Source organism: Cnephaeus nilssonii, assembly GCF_951640355.1.
Source record: "Cnephaeus nilssonii genome assembly, chromosome: 12".
In the NCBI taxonomy this organism is placed as follows: Eukaryota; Metazoa; Chordata; class Mammalia; order Chiroptera; family Vespertilionidae; genus Cnephaeus; species Cnephaeus nilssonii.
Genome location: NC_137083.1, coordinates 60,292,066 through 60,313,050, shown reverse-complemented (window position 1 = coordinate 60,313,050; position 20,985 = coordinate 60,292,066). Strand labels below are relative to the sequence as shown.

At 39.5% G+C, this 20,985-nt stretch overlaps 1 protein-coding gene across 4 annotated transcripts in view; it reads left to right on the top strand.

The window, feature by feature from the left end:
• The window catches only part of MKLN1 (muskelin 1), a 330,653-nt gene that overhangs the window by 230,059 nt on the left and 79,609 nt on the right, over nucleotides 1-20,985 (top strand). For all 4 annotated transcript variants that reach the window (XM_079785914.1, XM_079785913.1, XM_079785916.1 and 1 more), the window contains 3 exons: nucleotides 2,222-2,299; nucleotides 6,645-6,710; nucleotides 18,809-18,921. In XM_079785914.1, coding sequence (XP_079642040.1) covers nucleotides 2,222-2,299; nucleotides 6,645-6,710; nucleotides 18,809-18,921 — 257 coding nt within the window. The remainder of the gene's footprint in view (nucleotides 1-2,221; nucleotides 2,300-6,644; nucleotides 6,711-18,808; nucleotides 18,922-20,985) is intronic.

The window sequence follows — 20,985 nt, the reverse complement described above, 5'->3', positions numbered from 1 at the left end:
AGTAAATTACATTATAGAAACTTTCTCACTGAAATAAGTTGTGAATCTACTTGTTCCTCTTACTTTGCCAAAATATAAATGCTAATTTATTAGTACTAATTTTAAAAGGAGGAAAGAATAGTAGAACTTTCTTTTTTAAGGAATTTTGAAAAGCCCAGAAGGCAAAGAAAAAGAAAAAATTGAGTGTATATATGGAAGTTTTTATTAAAGCCATCTGAAAAGACTTGAAGTGTTGTGGTGTGGTTACAATTCAGCTTCATGATTAGCCAGAAAAAGAGATTAGGGAGATTTCTGTATATTACACAGTCCCTGGCGAGTATACAAATCATGGAGAACAAACAGTTTTACTTGTAAGTTCTTTGGAAAAGTATTTGCTTTCAGTGACTAAGCAAAAGGGAAAATCTTTATTCAGATTGAAATCAGAGTCAAATGAAAGAATTTATCGTATAGGTAACTTTATAAATTATAATCTATTTGGGCTCCTGTAAAAGAAAACCGTAGTTTAAAAAGTAAGGAACTGTTATTATCTATACTAACCTCTAGTCCAGTGATGGCGAACCTATGACACGCATGTCAGCACTGACACGCGTAGCCATTTCTGATGACACGCGGCCGCTGATGTTTATTAAATACAATTATATATAACAATTATACATTTATGTTATTTAAACTATAAATATCGCGAAATAATGTTTTTTCCTCAAAGTGACACACTACCCGAGTTATGCTCAGTTTTTTGGCAAAGTTTGACACACCAAGCTCAAAAGGTTGCCCATCACTGCTCTAGTCTATACTAATAAAAGCCTATGTGGTTGTCACGCCCTCACACCGTGATGCCCCCACACTGTAACAATCCATCACCAGGAGGCTTCGTGTGCAGCAGGCGCACGTGGGTGGGCGTGGCAGGCTGCGTGTGTGGCAAGGTGTGCGCAAGTGGGTGGGGACTTGACGTTGAGTGCACAGCCTAGAGGTGGGTCCTGGTGGCTCCGTGCAGAGGCGGGACCCCTGGCTCCAGACTACCTCTTTGGGGCAATCTATCGAGGAGCCCCAAATGGGTGGGCGTGGCCTACCTCCTTGGGGAGATCGATCGTGGGGTTCCCGCACTGTGAGAGGGCACAGGCCAGGCTGGGGAAAACCCCCCCCTCTTCCTCCCCCACCCGAGTTGATGAATTTCGTGCACCATGCTTCTAGTATCACATAACAAGAAGTCCATAGGTAGTTTCATGGTTGGTCAATTCAGTGATCCAGTTTCTTTATATCTGTCTGCTCTGTTATCATCATAGAACTGACTTCATTTTCATACCTTTACAGATTGCTGTAGTAATTGTGTACATTGCATACAGATATGAAATTTTTTTAAAGAATAAAAGATTTTTCTTCTCTGTATGTCTGTTTAGAAGTAGGGAACATTTCCTAGCAGTCCCCTCAAAAAATCCTCATGGTTCAGTAGCCAGTATTGTGTTCCATATCTTTCTTAATCTTTGTTGAGAGGCATGGGATTAGGGATAATTATTTGGGGGTAGGATAAATGTATGTGGGGAGTTCAATCTCCATGACCATTATAGTAACTAGTGTAACAATTCCTCTTAAGAAGTAAATTAAGAATTTATTGATGTGTGATCTAGGTTAAAAGATGTGTTTTCGGTTCAATTTCTTAATTTCTCCATTTCCCCATCTGTAAAATGGAGATGATAATGCCTTGTTCATAAGGTTGTTTTTAGAATTAAATCACATATTTAAGTTAGCATGGATTCTAATTTTAGTAAGTATTCAATAAACATATTAATAACTATTACTGATACTTTGATCTCTATGTGGTTTTATATTCAAAGAAAGCTATAAAAATGGAATTTTCACTTTAGTGGATTAGTGTTTTGTTTTGGTTTTTTTCCTGAAGATATAAGAGCCTAAACCAAAGTAGTTGGAGCTTCCATTTTCTTCTCTAGTTTTCTTGTATAGTAGTGACAAAATGGGAAGGCATAGTGAGTTTAATATGAACTGCCATCAAGACAATTGCTTTACATGGTTTTGTCAACCAATACTTTTTATATTTGAGGTAGCATGAAAACTGCAGTGATATATTTTATGAACATGTGCTATTGTATTAATGATATATTAATAATTTCCCTTAATGTAGGCTTCTTCTACATTTTTGTCTTTTTTGCTGTAATAAAAAGTTTAAGCTGGTTAAGTTGTAATTCTCATTCTTTGCTATTTGCAGATGGATTGTTCAATCAGTACATCAGTCAACAGGAATATAAGCCACGATGGAGTCAGATCATTCCCAAAAGCACCAAAGGTTAGCCCTATCTTCTAGGTGTGGGTGCTTTTGCTGTAATGTCTTGATTTTATTTTTTCCCCAGGTAGCTCAAATTTCAAAGTGCTCTGTTAATGAAAAGCAGGTTTTAAAACAAGACAGTGGGGGCTTGTCCTGGGGGGTGGGAGTGGCCAGGGAGGTGTCGATGGGGGGAAAAGGAAACATATGTAATACTTTAAACAATAAAAAAAGAAATTAATTTAAAAAAATAATAAATAAAAAACATAAAACAAGACATAGGTTCCTTAAGTAGGTGGCAGACTTAGTTTATTATATTAAATTTTTCTTTTAAACCTTTTTGTTTTACTGCTATAACAGAAGATTAGGCAGTTTTTACATGGAATACCATCATAAATTACTTTTATAGAGACACTAAAATTATAGGCCATTGTGTTGTAATGCCAAACATGTTTCTGAAAAACCTTAAGTTCTGCAAAACTGCTCACTAAAGCTAATAGGGCTTATGAGAAAAATAGAAATGGGGCATACCATTCTAGATCTATGGAACTTTATGACCAGATACTAATAAAAATGAGAGTAGTAATCCTAATAAAAATAAATAATATTAATATAGTTAAATCTTTGCAGGCACTTATATTGAGCAGCAAAATGAGTTTGGAGCCTTAAATCCTGTGCTCATGCTTTCTCCTTATAACTGTAGAACCTAGAGAGTATTTGTTTCTAATAAAGACTTTTAATCAAACTTGAAATCTCATTCAGGGTGTAGTCTTCTTCATTAACCTATTTTTTCAGGTGGAGGAAATTTTTGTCACCCCATCTGCACTCATTACTCTGCCAGATGGTTAATCCTCCTATCTAATAATAGAGTAACATGTAAATTACCATCACTCCGCTACGTCCACAATTGGGCAGCAGGAGGCTGGGGGGCGGGACTCTGGGTGGCCTATCCGGCCATTGAGAGGCAGGGATCTGCTGCCACTGAGGGGGGCTACCCTGCTGTTGAGAGGCGCAGGGGGTGGGACTCCCGCCCCCTGTGCCTCTCAACGGCCAGATCCGCGGCCGCTGAGGGGGCCTGCCGGGGACACCCAGCTGCGCCTCTCAACGGCAGGGTAGCCAGGTGTCCGCGGCAGCCCCCCTCAGCGGCCGCGGACCATCAAAAGTGGGGGAGCTGGGTGCCTGTCTGCTCCGGCACCAGGCCTTTCAGAAGCCTCCGCCGCGCCGGAGGCTTCTGAAAGGCCTGGTGCACCAGCGGACAAGCACCCAGCTCCACCGCGAAAAGCGAAAGCGTGTAGGGGACCCTACACGTGCATGATTCAATCATGCACTGGGCCTCTAGTATAGTAGAAAGTGCAGCAATTCTCTAATGCAACTACTTGCATTAAAGGAAGGCAGTTCTGTCCGGTTGATGTTGCTCAATGGCTGAGTGTCAACCTATGAACCAGGAGGTCATTATTTGATTCCTGGTCAGGGCACATGCTTGGGTTGGAGGCTCGATCCCCATTAGGGGGTGTGCAGGAGGCAGCCAATCAGTGGTTCTCTCTCATCTTTCATGTTTCTATCTCTCCTCCCTTCTCTGAAATCAATAAAAATATTTTTTTTTAAAAGAAGGAAGGCAGTTCTATAGATATTCAGCTTTTTCCTATGATCATCGTATATTGATTGCTAAGGTCTTCTCTTTAATTGTGAGAAAACTTTCTTCTGAAAGTGTTAAACATTAATATACTGGAGAAAATTGCTATGAGCACCCATAATTTCTGCATTATAGGAATATCAATTCTATTTTTATCAGTCATATATGAGGTAATTTTATTCAAAAAAGCAGATTTACAGTAAACATAATTGCGTATTTGAAAACTAATGGATTAAATATATAAAGTACAAACATACAATAAATTTATTTCAATGTTTTCTTAATCTCTTCTTGCAAGTGGCATTACTGACTGGGTGAAAAAAAGAAGAAAAGGACAAAGCTTCAATAATAATGAACTGCAAAATCTAAACCTAACTATTAGAAAGGAGAAAGAATTTGCAGAGACCTTTTGAATGATTAGCTCTTGAGTACCATAGTAATGAAAAACTTCAGTTTTGCATTTTATTTTTTATTTAAGAACTGACTTTTTTTTTTGGTCAGTGTAAGTTAGAATTTATTTTGTCTTTCCATACACAGAAATAAAAGATTAAACAAGGTAGAATTTTAGTTCTGTCTCATGTAAAAAAAAATGCCCAAAAGGTAGTAAATGCATTTTTTAAATTTACTTAATTCTTTAATTTTATTATTATTTTTTTAAATTGTTTAAAGTATTACATATGTCTCCTTGTTTGGCAACATTCTTTTTTAAAATTTTCTTTATTGATTAAGGTATTACATCTTTAGCCCCCCCCCCTTTGCCCTCCCATCCCCCCACTCATGCCCTCACCCCCCCTGGTGTCTGTGTCCATTGGTTATGCTTATATGCATACATACAAGTCCTTTGGTTGATCTCTCCCCTTACCCCGACCCTCCCCTACCTTCCCTCTGAGGTTTGACGGTCTGATCGATGCTTCTCTGTCTCTGGATCTGTTTTTGTTCGTCAGTTTATGTTGTTCATTATATTCCACAAAAGAGTGAGATCATGTGATATATATCTTTCTCTGACTGACTTATTTCGCTTAATATAATGCTCTCCAGGTCCATCCATGCTGTTGCAAATGACATTTTAGTCTTTTTCATAGTATCCCTGTGAAATTAGTAAAAAGTTGCATGTTTCCTATTTTACATAGGAACTTTAAAACTGCACATTCTACTTATAAGCTGTGCCTGGATTATAGACCTGATATCTAATTCTGTAATTGTTTCCCACTTCACTTTGTCAGTAGTTTAGAGTTTTCTTGTCTGAGGTTTTTGTGGAATATCCTATATATTATTGGTGATTTATGACATTGGTCATAAATACATTGAAAATAGCTTCTAATTGCAATAATAGTCAGAAAGCAATTGGAAAAAAGAGCAAGATAATTATTATAAACACTAGGGGCCCAGTGCACAAATTTGTGCATCTTGAAAGGAACTGTGGGCCACAAGGCTGCAGTGGGCACAGGGGTGTGTCTCGGCCCATCCTCCGCACCCCCACCCGGCCCCTCCTGCCATGGCCTCCGGACCCCGGTCTGCCAGCAGCCACGCTCCCTGCACCAGCCCCACTCGCACCCATTGACAGCATGGAGCTATTGGGGCCGGCACCAGCAGTGGGTGTGAGTGGCGGCTGGTGCCCCAATCTCCCCTCAGGAGCAGGGGGAGGTGGAGAAGCCCTCAGGGGCGATCAGGCCAGCAGCTGCTGCTTGCACCCGCTGATGGCACCGAGCAATCAGGACCAGCGCCGGGCACCGGCAATGGGTGCGAGCGGCTGCTCTGGTGCTGGAAATGGGTGCAAGCAGGGCTGGCACCAGCAGCAGGTGCAAAGAATTTTCAGTAACCACCAGAGGCTTGCCCTGATGACAGCAATCAGCACCCCGCCTTAGTCTGGCGCTCCCACTTACCTGCTCCACCATCCCGCCGTGCCGACACCCACCATGTTCCCTACGTGCCCCCTAGTGGTCATCGCACGTCATAGTGACCGGTTGTTCGGTTGTTCCACCATTCGGTCTATTTGCATATTAGCCTTTTATTATATAGGATGCTAGAGGCCCGGTGCACGAATTCATGCACGGGTGGGGTCCGGCCAGCCCGCCCCTATCAGGCCGGGCCAGCTGGGGGCAGGGGACATGGGAGGTTGGCTGGCCAGCCCCACCCCCGATCAGAGTTGGCTTGTCGGCTTTCCCCCAATCGGGGTAAGGGTGAGGGGGCAATCGGGGGCAGGGCTGGCCAGGGAAAGGGGTCGCAACTGGCTAGAGGAAGGGGCCTCAGGTGTTTGGCTGGCCGGTCCTGCCCCCTGGTCAAACTCCCGATCGAACCCCCAGCAGAGGGGACAATTTGCAAATTAGCCTTTTATTATATAGGATTATATAGGATAGCTATGTGTCATATTATTTCTTTTGAGTCTTTTTACTTACTATTAAAAGAATAAGTGTGTGTTATTTTCACTAGTCCCATGGTCGGCAAACTGCGGCTCGCAAGCCACATGCGGCTCTTTGGCCCCTTGAGTGTGGCTCTTCCACAAAATACCACGGCCTGGGCAAGTCTATTTTGAAGAAGTGGCGTTAGAAGAAGTTTAAGTTTAAAAAATTTGGCTCTCAAAGGAAATTTCAATCGTTGTACTGTTGATATTTGGCTCTGTTGACTAATGAGTTTGCAGACCACTGCATAGTCATTACAAGCTTATGAATAAAGTTACTTTGGGTTTGCAGTTGTTCTGTGCTTTTCCTTTAAAAGAAAATATTATTTCTACTTCAGGTGATGGAGAAGATAACCGACCAGGAATGAGAGGGGGCCATCAGATGGTTATTGATGTTCAAACAGGTGAGGGATACTTGCAACGGAAAGCAAATTTTAAAATAAATTTATGCATTTTTAAGTATCAAGTAAACATGAATTTACTTTCCATTCATTCCAAAGGTTAAATGTTAATGCGCATAACCAAGTAGCAAAGAAAATAGGCATTAGCCACAGGCATAATCTAAACTAGGTAGTGACCCATGAGAGGAGAGGCTGCTGAACAAATGAAATTAAATAACCTAAAAGAATTGTAATGTGTAGCTCTTTATCGCTCTGTGTGTGTGTGTGTGTGTGTGGGGGGGGGGGGGGGAGGGGTGTATTTGTATTTGATTTTCATAGTAAACTTTGATATATTTCTGGATTTTCAGTGCATTTATATTTTAATGTCATACTATGGGAATTATAGTAATGAAGGGGACACAAGATATATTTTAGAGGGAGAGACTATCAAATTAGTCTTGTTGGACTAATTAAGTGTTGTTGGATCCATTAATTGCTAAACACTGTTCACAAGCCTCTGAATCATTTACTTTATTCTTTTTTGCTGCCTTTTAAATTTTCTATAATTTGGTATGGAAAATTTTTCTTAGGTTACTATAGGCGAGGACAGCTTAAATACCATTATATTTAGAGGTTAATGCTAAAATTATAATAGGTTTCAAATAACCATCTTGAAAAGCAAATAATGCCAAAATTTTAGTTTAATTTGACTTTATTATCTGATTTTAAAACTCTTTACTACATAGAGTGCTAATATTCATTCACTCATAGTACTTTAGGAATAAATAAGTTATTTTTTTGACATAAAATAATTAAGAGTAAAAATTATTTCAATGCAAATAATCTAGGCATTAATGTATATTCACAAATATTTTGTAAATAACAAGAGGAAATATATTTTATTTAAAATTAACTGCTAAATTCATATAGTAACCTGTGAACTTGTTTAGCAGTATTATTAGGTCTCTTTGGAAAAGGTTCATTTCAAGGCCTAGCGATTTGTTTTCCTGATCTTGGTACCTCTTCTTCCTCCCACAGAAATAGGTTTGACTCAGTTTTAGAATCTTAGGCATCTAGGCATCTTTTTTTCTACCCAAGTGTCTAGGAAATGTATGTATGCTTATTTCTTAAAGAGTCAGATTTATGTGCAAATGTTTTTAAATCTAGAACAATTAAATACTTGATGAAAATTTGTGTTTAGATTGTCTCCAGTATATATTTTTTCAAACTCTTTTGAAAATATAGTGGAATTTATAATGCCTTTGTTATGTCTGGGTGGTAGTTACCTAGTGGTTTAAAATTTTCTACTTTAAAATGCAGTTGCAGAAAATTTTATTCACCAGCATTCCTTTTAGAAAGGAATTATTATTTGGGACGGTACGTGGGGTACAACCTAAAATGCCTAGGAGAACTGATTATAGAAGGAACTATTCTTTGCAGTACAATGATAACTTTTAAGACCAGAGAAAGGGGACAAGGAAAAACAGAGAGATAAATGGTAGTGGAGTCAGCAAGTGGAAGAATGCACACTTTGTGACATGAGTCTTCTGTCACCAAAATCTTATAAGTTTTCTCTAATAAAATTGAGTTGGCAGTGTGTGTGTGTGTGTGTGTGTGTGTGTGTGTGTGTGTGTGTGTGTGTTGGGGGTTTGGTGGATTAGGGTGGAAGAACTGGTGGTGCAGTTAGGTTTGGGGTCTAGCGTGAGGTGGGGCAGGAGTGCAGTTTCTGAGAATTCATTTGTCTGGAAGCAGAGAGAAATGTAAGGAAAGATGCCCTAGGACAAGTCAGAGCAAAATTTTTGAACTTTCACAAGACTGCAATTATGGTTTAGGTTAAGTTTAAACAGGTGTCTGGTTCTGAGTCTGGATAATCCAGGAGTCTGTTATGATCAAGAAAAAACAAAACTAAAAAATAATAATAATAATACTATTGAAAAATCTAGTAACTTTTATATCTTGGCATTCCTTCAACTAACCATACTGTTTATATTTCTTTCTGTCACCATTCTGTATCCTATTAGTATTTCAGTGTTTTCTTTTTTGTTTTTTTGTTAATCCTCACCTGAGGATATTTTCCATTGATTTTTAGGGAGAGAAAGGGAGGGGGAATGACACACAGAGAGAAATATCAATGTGAAAGAGAGACATCAATTGGTTGTCTCCCGCACCAGGGCCAGGGACCGAGCCTGCAACCGAGGTACATGTTCTTGACTCGAACCAGGCACCCTTCGGTCCACAGGCTGACTCTCTGTCCACTGAGCCAAACTGGCCAAGGCTTAATCAGGTTGATCTTAATCATCTTCAAAATGATTGTATTTTTTTTGTAAATATTTAAAAGAACCTTTTCTATTCCAGTCTTACTTATATAACAACCAAATATAGTGTTTGGGGATTGAGTTTGTAGGAAAGGCGTGTGTGTGTGTGTGTGTGTGTGTGTGTGTGTGTGTGTGTGTGTGAGACATAGGACTTTACCACTGACTTTTCGTTTGATCTTGAATGAGTTATAATAATTTTGATAAAAATAGGAATAATAAATTAAGCTATACTGAGAATTATAAGAAATAATGTACTTTATATGTAAAGTATATATTGTTTATGTAATTTATATGCAGCATATTAATATGCAGTTTATACTGTGGTTTTTGACAGAATCTCACAGTGGAAATATTTTTAAATAATTAAAAAATTTGAAAAACAATTTAAAATAACTTGAAAAGCAGTGTTTGGGGGGAGGGAGAATAACTTACCTAGTATTATTTTGGTATATTTGCCTCATCCTACCTAATAAAAGGGAAGTATGCAAATAACCATCACTCTGCTACGCCCACGATTGGGCTGGTGGCAGGCTGGGGGCGGGACTGGGGTGGCCAATTGGGCTGACAGGATGAGCAGGGAGCGGGGACTCTTGAGTCCCCACCCCCCGTTCCTCCCGCAGGCCCCAAAGGCCGGCACTGTGGGAGGACTGATGGAGCCGGCGGAAGGCGCCGGTGGCGGAACTCGGGGTGGCCGATTGCGTGGCTGCCAGCACCAGTTTTCCGCCAGCAGCAGTTTCCTCTGGCCACCCGCCGATCGGAGCGCGTCCCAATCGGAGTTCCTCTCGGGGTGGCCGATCGCGCTGGCAGGAGGCGCTTCGATCGGCAGGTGGCCAGAGGAAAACTGCTGCTGGCGGAAAACTGGTGCTGGCAGCCAGGTGAAGGAAGGTCTATTGCACGAAACTTCGTGCAACGGGCTTCTAGTCCTATTAATAAAAGCCTATGTGGTCGTGACACTCTCACGCCATAATGAGCAATCACCAGGAGGCTGCATGTGCAGTGGGCACATGCGGGTGGGCGGGGGCTTGACACTGCGTGCACGGCACGGAGGCGGGTGTCGTGGCTCCACGCGGCACGTAGGGGGGTCCCGCGGCTCTGGCCTACCTCTTTGGGGCAATCCATCGAGGAGCCCTGGATGGGTGGGCGGGGCCTACCTCTTTGGGGCAATAGATCGCGGGAGAGGGCACAGGCCAGGCTGGGGGACTCCCCCCTCCCCTCCAGTGCACGAATTTCATGCAGCGGGCCTCTATTATATATGTTGTCCTAATTTTAGAAAGTAAGGGAAGGCATATACTTTTAAGATTTTTAGAAAAAAATATTAAACCCCATTTAGTAATTTTGTTGATAATGTGTAGGTAGGGTTAGTAATGAAGAATGATTTTCCCAAGTAGAGTTTGAAGAACCTGGAAGTTTCATCTTTATGAAGTTGGTACCTAAGGAGTAAAATAGAGTGTAGAGAAGCCCAGTTGTTATTTTAAGTATGCATTCTGAAGATTTCCAGAATGAAGGCTCTTAATCTGTTGAAGTTATATACAAAATTTTGTTTGTATATACATTTTTCTGGGGAGAGAATCCATGAATTCTGATCATCAAAGGGACTTTTGACACCTTCACTAGAGTAAAACTTCGTAAAGTTCACTACATCTTTTTAAAGTGGCTTCATAGTGTTTCATATATGTTGTTTTCTTAAATATTAAATACTTAATAATACCTAAATTTTATTTCTTTTTTAGTCTATAGTTTTTTTTCCATTTTGCTGCAGCTCTAAGAATAGAGTTACCATTTTTAAAGGTACATGATGATGAAGAAAAAAAATTAAAAAATAAACAAGTACATGATGACATAAATGTTACTATTTAATTTTCAAACTTTCCTTCCTTCCTAAGTGAATTCTATCATTTATACCATGGTAGAGAAGGAATCTAGTATTTTGTACTACTGGATGTATATGTCAGTTTCATTTATTATAATCTCTGTACCTGGTACCTCTCTACTTATTAGATGCTTCCACTCTGAATTGGGTTTCCACTCTGAGGAAATTAGGTGAATAAAAAGAGAGAAAAGGCATGTCTATTTTGTTTCAGGGTTCAAGTCTGTTCAGATGAAAATTTAACTGTTCATTCGACCAGGAAGTTCTTGGTTATATAACTTGCACTAAATTTTGAGAACCTATAATGCCTGCCTTTTTCCCTCTCTAAATCAGAGTAGATAGTAAGACCCAGGCAAAACCCCAGTATTTGATATCTACAGAAGAAGTTTGAGGGGGTGATGCTTGTCACTTGGAAGAGCCTTTCTATGGAAAGCTGTACCTTTGACTATTCTATATTAATTCTATGCAAGTGCCTTTTTTTTTTACACATAGTGCCACATAATTGATTTTCCTAATGTTCCTTAAAGAAACCTTTGAAGGAAGTAGGTGAACATGGGTTTTTGTTGTGAATTACAAATATATTCATATGGCTATAGATCTGTAGCTATATGTACACTGAGTGGCCAGATTATTATGATCTCTGAATGCATAATAATCTGGTCACTCGGTGTACTTCTCTTGAGTACCTCATTTATTTGATATCAAAGATACTAGAAATCAATCGTGCACCTGATCAGTTTTCCTCTTTGCACTGGCTGATAGAAAACTCTGGGCAAATAGGTGGTTGATCTCCAGCAAAAGTCTAGAATACTTTTGGTACCCATTTGAGATACAAATACACTGAGTGGCCAGATTATTATGCGTTCAGAGATCATAATAATCTGGCCACTCAGTGTATACTGTTATCACAAAGGAGTTCTGAAATATAGCCTTAATTAAGAATACAATGTATATTGTCATAGGCAGAAAATACAACCTTTTAGCTGGGAAAATAACTGTTGAATTCACTAAAAGGATCAGTGTCATCTAGATAGTTTTTAAATCATAACTTTCTGTTTTAAAAAGGGTGGTGGATGAATCCAGTTGATAATCTGCTGGATCCTGTGAGTTCAAGGAAATGGCTGAAGCTTATAAAACATCTTTCCCCTTCTTTTTTATTGCTCTCTTCAAATTTTCTCATGTCCATTTAAGGTCTCCCTAATTGCATTTTTAGAAGGATTAAACTTTTAAACTAAATATTCTGACAGTGTTTCATTTTTATCTTGAATATAAATTTGTATTTCTTAAAATTGCATTTTCCACTTCATTTTTTCCCCTCTCAGTGTCTATATTAAACTAAGAATTAAGATAACCTCCTTCACTAGCCTGTTAACACTTCTCCTACTTCTTCTGTTTGACACAAGAATTTTATCTAAGATTGGGCTTATGCTGTGTTAGTGCGATAGCATTTGTATTCTATACTGTTTCAAACTGGAAAAATGAATTTAATTACAAAAATAGTGTGCCATCTTGTGGAGGACAATGCAATCAGCACAGTCAGTTTTACCTTTAAAAATCAGAATAGGATAGATAGTTGCATTCAGGCTCTTAAAATAAAAAGCCTGCTTCTTTGTGAAAAATGTTGGGAAGACACTGATGTGTTAACATATCTACCTTATTTTTAGTGTACATAAGATATGTAGATTGGTACTACTGGCACTAAGTAGCTGTAGGGTTTATTCAGTACTGCTACCAAAAAGACCTGTACCAAAGAAAATGGTTGAATTTTAGTTTTATGGCCTAAGTAATGAGAGATTTATTGATTGGTTAATGATTGATTCATTTATAGTCTCTTAGAATGAAATTGGTTTAAAATTTTGAACATACGCTATTATTGGTCAATTTAATTCCAATTCCTTTCTTTTATTGGCTCCTCATTTTCAGTCAGTCCCATATGCTGCAAATTGCGATCTGACCATGCTAAGTCTGCCTAAAATCTTCTGTATCTACTCCAAAGTCTGTGGCGTCAAGTTCTTAGTTTCTATATTTTCATTTAAACCCTTCCATTCCATGTTCTGGCCACTGCCTGTCTTTTTACCCTCATTACCTTCTGTGTTCTTCTTTTAAATTGAACAGTGCATTTATTCATTACACAGTTTTTACCACTTTGCATGCATTAATTAAATCTCACAGTTGCTTTATGAGATAGGGACTGGGTGCCATTTTAGAGATGAGGAAACTAGTGGTTAAGGAACTTGGTGGGGATCACACAGCTGTGGTGGTAGAGCTACAATTCTGTTCGAGACCTGTCTGACTTAAGACCTGTCTTGTAAAACACTTTTTGTGTTTTTCTGTCTTTGTACCTTTATTTTTTACTCTGCTGAAATGTCCTCATTTTTGTCCCTCATTCTGTCAACAAAGCCACCTTGTGATGCAAATACCACTGTTACCATGAAACCTTTCTGATGACACTTATCTACCCTGCAATCATGCTGATTTATGTACTTGTTTTAAAATATGTTTTTATTAATTTTTTTAGAGTGAGAGAAAGGGAGAGGGAGAGGGAACAAGATAAACATTGATATGAGAGGGAAACATTGATTGGTTGCCTCCCGTACTTGCCCCAACTGAGGATTGAACGAGCAACCTGGGTATGCACCCTGACCAGGAATTGAACTGGCAACCTTTCAGTGCATTGGATGACGCTCAGTCAATTGAACCACACCAGGCAGGGCTATATACTTGTTTAATATTGTTGATTTGAGTGTAAGCTCCTTGAGGATAGGGACTCTTTTTAAAAAAAATCTTTATTGTTGATAGTATTACAGATGTCCCTCTTTTTTCCCCCATTGCTCCCCTCTACCTGGTTCTCACCCCATCTCAGGCCTTCATCACCCTATTGTCTGCGTCCATAGGTAATGCTTATATGCATATAAGATCTTTGGCTAATCTCTTCTCGCCTCTCTCCCCCACTCCTGCCTCCTTCCCTCTGAGATTCATTAGTCTGTTCCATGTTTTCATGCCTCTGATTCTATTTTATTCATTAGTTTGTTTTGTCTATTATAGTGCTTGTTTATTTTGTTTTTTAGATTCAACTGTTGATAGATATGCATTTATTACTATTTTATTAATACATTTTATTTATTTTTTTCTTCTTAATGAAGACCCTTTAACATCTCATATAATACTGATTTGGTGGTGATAAACTTCTTTATTTTTTCTTGTTTGGGAAGCACTTTATCATTGATTTCATTCTTGGAATCCTCTATTCTACTGCCTATTCCCTGTATTCTTCAATTCTAAATGATAGCTCTGCTGGGTAGAGTAATCTTGGTTGTAGGTCCTTGCTTTTCATTATTTTTGAATATTTCTTGCCACTCCCTTCTGGCCTGCAACGTTTCTGTTGAGAAATCAGCTGACAGTCGTATGGGCGCTCCCTTGTAGGTAACTAACTGCTTTTCTCTTGCTGCTTTTAAGGTTCTCTCTTTGTCTTTTCCTTGGCATTTTAATTATGATGCGTGGGCCTCTTTGGGTTCCTCTTGTTTGGGACTCTCTGGGCTTCCTGGTTTATTTCTTTCACCAGGTAGGGGAAGTTTTCTGTCATTATTTCTTTAAATAGCTTTTCAATATCTTGTTTTCTCTCTTCTCCTTCTGGCATCCCCATAATGTGAATGTTGGTATGCTTGAAGTTGTCCCAGAGGCTCCTTACTATCTTCATATTTTTGAGTTATTTTTTATTTCATTTTGTTCTTCTGATTGGGTTATTTTTGAGTTATTTTTTTATTTCATTTTGTTCTTCCTCATATTCCAAATCGTTGATTTAATTCTTGGAATCCTCTATTCTACTGTTGATTCCTTGTAAATTATTATTTATTTCAGTGAGTGTATGCTTAATTTCTGACTAGTCCTTTTTCATGTTTTTAACATTCTCACTAATATCCTCGAAAGTCTCACTAAGTCCCTTGATGCTCTCATTAAGTCCCTTGAAGCTCTCATTAAGATCCTTGAAGCTCTCATTAAGATCCTTGAGTAACCGTATAACAATTGTTTTGAACTCTATATCCAGTATTTTGCTTGCTTTCATTTCTTTCATTTCTAACATGTTTCTTTGTCTTTGCATTTTGGCTGTTTCCCTGTGCTTATTTCTGTGTATTAGGTAGAGCTTTTATGTCTCCTGGAATTGGTAGAGTGGCCTTTGTATTAGGGGTCCTGTAGGGCCCAGTGGCTCAGTCTCCCCAGTAACCTGATCTGGGCACTCTAGGTGTGCCCCTGTGTGTGCTGTGTGTACAGTCTTGTTGTAGTTGAGCCTTGATTGCCATTGGCATCACTGGGAGGAATTGGCTGTGAGGACCAGCTGTGTCTACAGTGAAAGAGCTGCTGTGCAGGAGACATGCCTATGGAGCAGGACTTGCTTCATTGGGTTTTTGGTGCTCACTGAGTCTGCCCCTGGAGTGTGTTGCTTGTGGATGCATAGAGTTGTAGTATGGTATGGTCTGAAGCTGTCCTTCAGGTGCACTGGCTCTGAGACCTCCCAGGAGGTGCAAAGTCAGACACTGCCTAGGGCCACTGGCAGGAGCTACAGTGACATCTGCAGATGTCTATGACTTGTATGGGCTTAAAAGTGCCTGGGTGAGGCCCAGCTATGAAGCAAGGCATTCTGGTGTTAGTGCTGGGTCTTGGACTTTTTATTAATTGGTTTGGGGCATGGTGATGCCTTGATTAAGAGTTTTTAACAATATCTTAAGCCTGAGCCAGGACAGACCATATATGGAAAAGCAATTGCAAACAACTTGGATGGGGCTGCAAATTGGATTGGGTGGGGTCTCAGGGAATCACCAGAGTGGAGAGAACAGTGTGGTCCAAGCTGATGGAAACTCAGATATGACTGCCAGTCAGTTCTGCAATGGAGGGAGGTCCCACAGGAACATGACCCCTAGGAGCACCCCCGTGGGAGAAAGCTGCACCCGAGTTCCTGTTCCTATGCCAATTCCTCCCCATATGTCCCTGGATTCCCCCAAAGCTGCTGCCCTGTACTGGAGCTCAGAGGAAGTGAGACCATGTAAGTTCTTGCATGGGCCCTTTAAGAGGAAAACCTGGGTCTCCAGCAGCCTCCATGTCACTCAGCCACAATCCCTGCTGGTTTTTACAGCCTGAAGTTATAGGGACTTCGCTTCCCAGCTCTGGAACCCTGGTGTGCGGCTGGGACCCCCGCTTCCTTGGAGATATCCCTCCCGATTAAAAAAATGCAGTATGTGAGTGTTGGACCAGCTCAGTCCATGCCTCCGCTCCTCCTACCAGTCTCAGTGTGCTTTCTTCTTTGCTTCTCTAGTTGTAGGACTTCAATTCAGCTAGATTTCAGGTGGTTCTGAATGATAGTTGTTCTGTATTTTAGTTATAATTTTGATGTGGTTGTGGGAGGCGGTGAGTACAGGTGTTTACCTAAACCGCCATCTTAGTTCCTTCCCTTGTCTTTTTTTTTTTTTTTTAATTCTCTAATGTGCCTTGCCAATTCAGATTAGTATTCAAAAAATATTGACCATACATGCCTCTGAGTGCTGGGAGAAATGGATAACTTCTATAGCCTGTTCTCCTTTAAGAAAAAATAAAAAGAGAGGGCTGCTGTTTGAGGAGGATTATACTGTCCCAGGGATGTACATGAATTGTTATATAATCTTTAAGCTTGAGAATGGACATTCAGTAAACCAAACTACTATCCTGTTGCAAGTAATGTTTTTTTCTATTTCTTAATTTCTCACTACAGTTCTCTCCAATTATTTCTATACTCTTTAAAAGTTCCTTACATTATTTATCCATTAAGTAATACTTTTGCTGCCATTTGTTTCTAGATAATATCTCATCTCTGAATGATTTGAATTAAATAATTAGATGATTTAATTAAAATTTTGTTATGCATTTCATTCAGGTATGTCAAAAGGTCCTGTTTCTCTCTGATTTATTCAATTTTACTATTAAACTTCAACTGAGACCACAAAGTATTCATGGACAAGAATGACATCTTGGATTAATTCCATTGGGATGCTTGCTCTGTGCCAGATTTTATTTTGCTCAGCTATCAATGAGGCTGTTGTGGAAATGTGGGTTTTCTTTGCTGTGAGAATTTATGCGTACAAAGAGACCTGCTTTCGGAAAGAACATTGAGAACCCAGAGTCCAAGAGGAAGGGTTATTAAAGTTAATGAACCAGGATAACCTTATCCAGAGGGTGCCCAGAAACACTATAAAACAAAAGGTCAATTGCTATTGCTATTTTAGTTATATCCCCCCGCCCTCTCTAGGCTTCCAAGTTTAACAGGGTTAACTGCCTTTACAGTGAGGCCTTGGCAAATAATATTTAAGCCAGATGAAAATTCTTTAATTTTTTTTCCTGTAAAATTCTATGTATCTGGGCAGTACTGTGTGCCATTTTGGAAACAGAATGTTACTTAACTAATGAGAATGGATTGTTTTGTAGTTCTGATACAGTAGTTCACATTTGTACAGAGCCAAAGTGTTCTAGGTACTGAGTTAGACATGGAATTAGACACAAGTATTTTATATTTCTGTGCGTTTTAAAGCTAAAAATGCTGTTCATACTTGACAGTCTTCAGAATGTTTTCATGAACTTGTATCTGAAGAATTTCACAAAACTGGGAGTTTTGTAAATAAGAAAACTAACAACCAGTGAGGTTAAGTGACCTGTCACTGAGTTAGCACTAGAATTCAGTCCTGTTCCAGTGGTCTATTCTTATCCAGAAGTATTGTTTTGATTTCCCAAGATTCTTGGGGCATAGAATGGGATGTTTCACTTAGAAAGTTCACTTAGAGTTTGAAATTATATGACAAAATTGCAAAAACCTCTTAGAAGACAGCCCAACTCTATGAATGGCAAGACACTTCTTAAAGGGTATTACAGTATTTCCAAGTGTACTTTGAATTATAAACCTTTATGGTGGGGCATAACTTAGATGACAGTCTCTTCATATATAGGACTAGGGCATGTTAGTTAGAGTAGATGGCTTTATAGTTTTCCTGTGATGTCTAATTAAATTTATAAAAAAATAATTGTTGGAATTGTATAACCGGTAGACATAAGACATTTATTTACAAAGGGGGGAAGTATTTGAAGAAAAGGCACTTTTATTATACAAAGAAGAATGGGATGATACACATTGTTATGTAAATCTTTATTTTCACTTTTTACTGAGCAAAAAATCAGTTTTCTCACAGGGATAAAGTCTATGGATATAATAGATATTTCAGAATTAGAAGATACCAAATTCTCAAGATACCTACAAATGACTGAAAGGTTGACTTATAAGGAGTTAAAGCTACCACAGTATATATGGAAAAATTTCCCATGGGAATACTGAGGCCATATGCATCACTTTATTCTTAAGATATCTAACTCTAACTTGCAGCTAATTATTGTTTTTGGTGTTGCATTAGAGAGAAAACAGTTATAATGTGATTTTTTTCCAGAAATAGCTAGATGTCTTTATGTTATATTTTACATTATATATTTCTTTGGTATTTTTTTTTCTTTCTCTTTTTTTCTCTTTGCAGTCTGAAGCTGCATTATTAAGAAGATGGTAAATGTAAATTTTTCGTGGCCTAACACAGAAACTCCTATACTGGCTGAATATCAGATTCACCCTGGATATTTTAAAAATACAGACTCTTTTTTACCTACTAAATACCTATGGAAGCAGAATCTTCGGGAATTCCTCCTCATTGTATTTTTATAAATCTCTCAAAATAGTGGTTCTGCAGCAGCCTTTCCACTCATGTTTAGGAAATACTAGTCTAGAAATATTTTTGGAATGCTACCAGTTTAAAATTTTTAAGTTTATTTAGATGTACCTTTTGAAATGGTTTTAGAGACAACTGGCTAGGTCTGGATGCCTAGACTTACATTTTGTCCTTAAGTTTATCTTTTTACACATATTTTTCTAATTTTCATAGAGACCGTTTATTTGTTTGGTGGCTGGGATGGAACACAAGATCTTGCTGACTTCTGGGCGTACAGTGTGAAGGAGAACCAGTGGACATGTATCTCTAGAGACACTGAGAAAGAGGCAAGTTCTCACACTTTTCATCCATCGGTATTGCAGTAGGGGTGTGGGTGTACACTTCTTTTTTTCTGGATAATTTCTATTCTAATATCTATCAGCAGTGATAGCAGAAGAATTGGTGGTGAACAAGTTTGGCTTAAGTACTTTCACATTACAGCTTCTATACATGGTTCTTCAATTACTTGTACATGAACAAATCTATTTTACAAAATTAAATAGCAATGGTTATCTGATACTAGAGGCACGGTGCATGAGTTCATGCACGGGTGGGGTCCCTTGGCCTGGCGGACAGTCAGGGCCGTCTCGCCCAGCCTGAGGGGAGGGACCACGGGACAGTGCCCGGCTGGCCCCGATCAGAGTTGGCCGGCTGGGGGGAGAGTCTGGAAGAGGTTGGCCAGCCAGGGGGAGGGACCATGGGAGGTTGGCCAGCCACTGGAGGTTGGCAGTGGGAGTGCACTGACCACCAGGGGGCAGCTCCTATGTTGGGCATCTACCCCCTGGTGGTCATTGCGCGTCATAGTGACCAGTCGTTCGGTCAATTAGGCTTTTATATATATAGATCATTTAGTTTTTACTACTTTCCTGGGAATGTAACTATGTAACTATCTTGTTCTTTTATGCTCCTGTCACCTCTACTCTTATTTCAAGCATTCATCTTATTTTGAGTTCTTCTGGAAAATTGTGCTTTGGATGTCTTCACTATCTCACTATTTTGGCCCCTTACTATTTAACAACATATCAGTTTTACGAATGAAACATTTTATTTTTACCTAAAATTGTATGTATGTATTTGTGCCTCTTGATACATGTATCCATCAAGCATTTCAGTAGTGAATAAGATGGCTTGATTTATGGCTTTGAATTAAGTAAGTACATAATTATACACTGGCATAAAGTAAAAATTCAGGTTTTTTCCCCCAAATCTTTTTTTTTTAAATGTTTTTATTTATTTTAGAGAGAGGGATAGAGAGATAGAAGCATTTGCTACCTTCTGCATGCCCCCTACTGGGGATTGATCCCACAACCCAGGCATGTGCCCTGACCAGGAATCTTATCTGGTGACCACTTGGATCATGGATCAACACTCAGCCACTGAGCCAGCCTTGCTGGGCCCAAATCTTTATAGAACGTTTTATCGTACCCTATGTCTAAAATGTTTCAGATTACAAGGTTAAAAATAAACTGTAACAAAACTGTAAGAGCTGCAAGTGAAAAGTGGGAGAAAAAGACCTAATTTAAAACCCACTGATTTTCATCTAGGAAGGCCATTTCAAAAAAAGATCTGATGCTGTGTCTTTAATCCCAGGACACTGGATTCTTGCGTACTCATGTGTTCCCTGGGTTAATAACTTAATTAATCATTCTTATCTTTCCAAAGGTATTTTAAAATTCTGATTTCTATTTATTATTGCTGTAAAAGTATGTAAAAATGGCCTTTGTTTTTTAATATTAAAGTACCATTTTCTGAAATGATTTCTATCCTCAACAAAAATAAAGACACCTAAAAAAATACCTAACTTTCTTCTCTTCAACTATTTTATTATTTTAAATTTATCTTTATTGTTGAAAGTATTACAGATGTCCCCATCCCCCCCCCCCCCCCCACTAACCCTCTCCACTCCACAACTGCCCCTCCCAGGCCTTTACCACACTATTGTCTGTGACCATGGGCTATGATATCCTATATAATAAAACCTAATATGCCAATTGACCGAACATCGGAACAACTGGTCACTATGACACGCACTGACCACCAGGGTGGTCAACCCAGGAGTTGCCTCCAGCCTGCAGGCCCCAGGCCAGCCAAGGCAGGTGCAAGTGGGGGCCCCCCAATTGCCCCGCCGGTTGCCCCGCAGAGGGAGGTGACCTGCAGCGGTGGGTGGCGGGGCCAGTGAGTAGGCAGTGCCATGCCGACCAAAGCAGGTGCCAGCGGGGGCTCCCCCCCACCCCCATCGCCCCGCAGATCGGCCCTGATCACCAGTCAGGCCTAGGGATCCTACCCGTGAATGAATTTCATGCACCGGGCCTCTAGTATATGCATATAAATTCTCTGGTTAATCTCTCCCC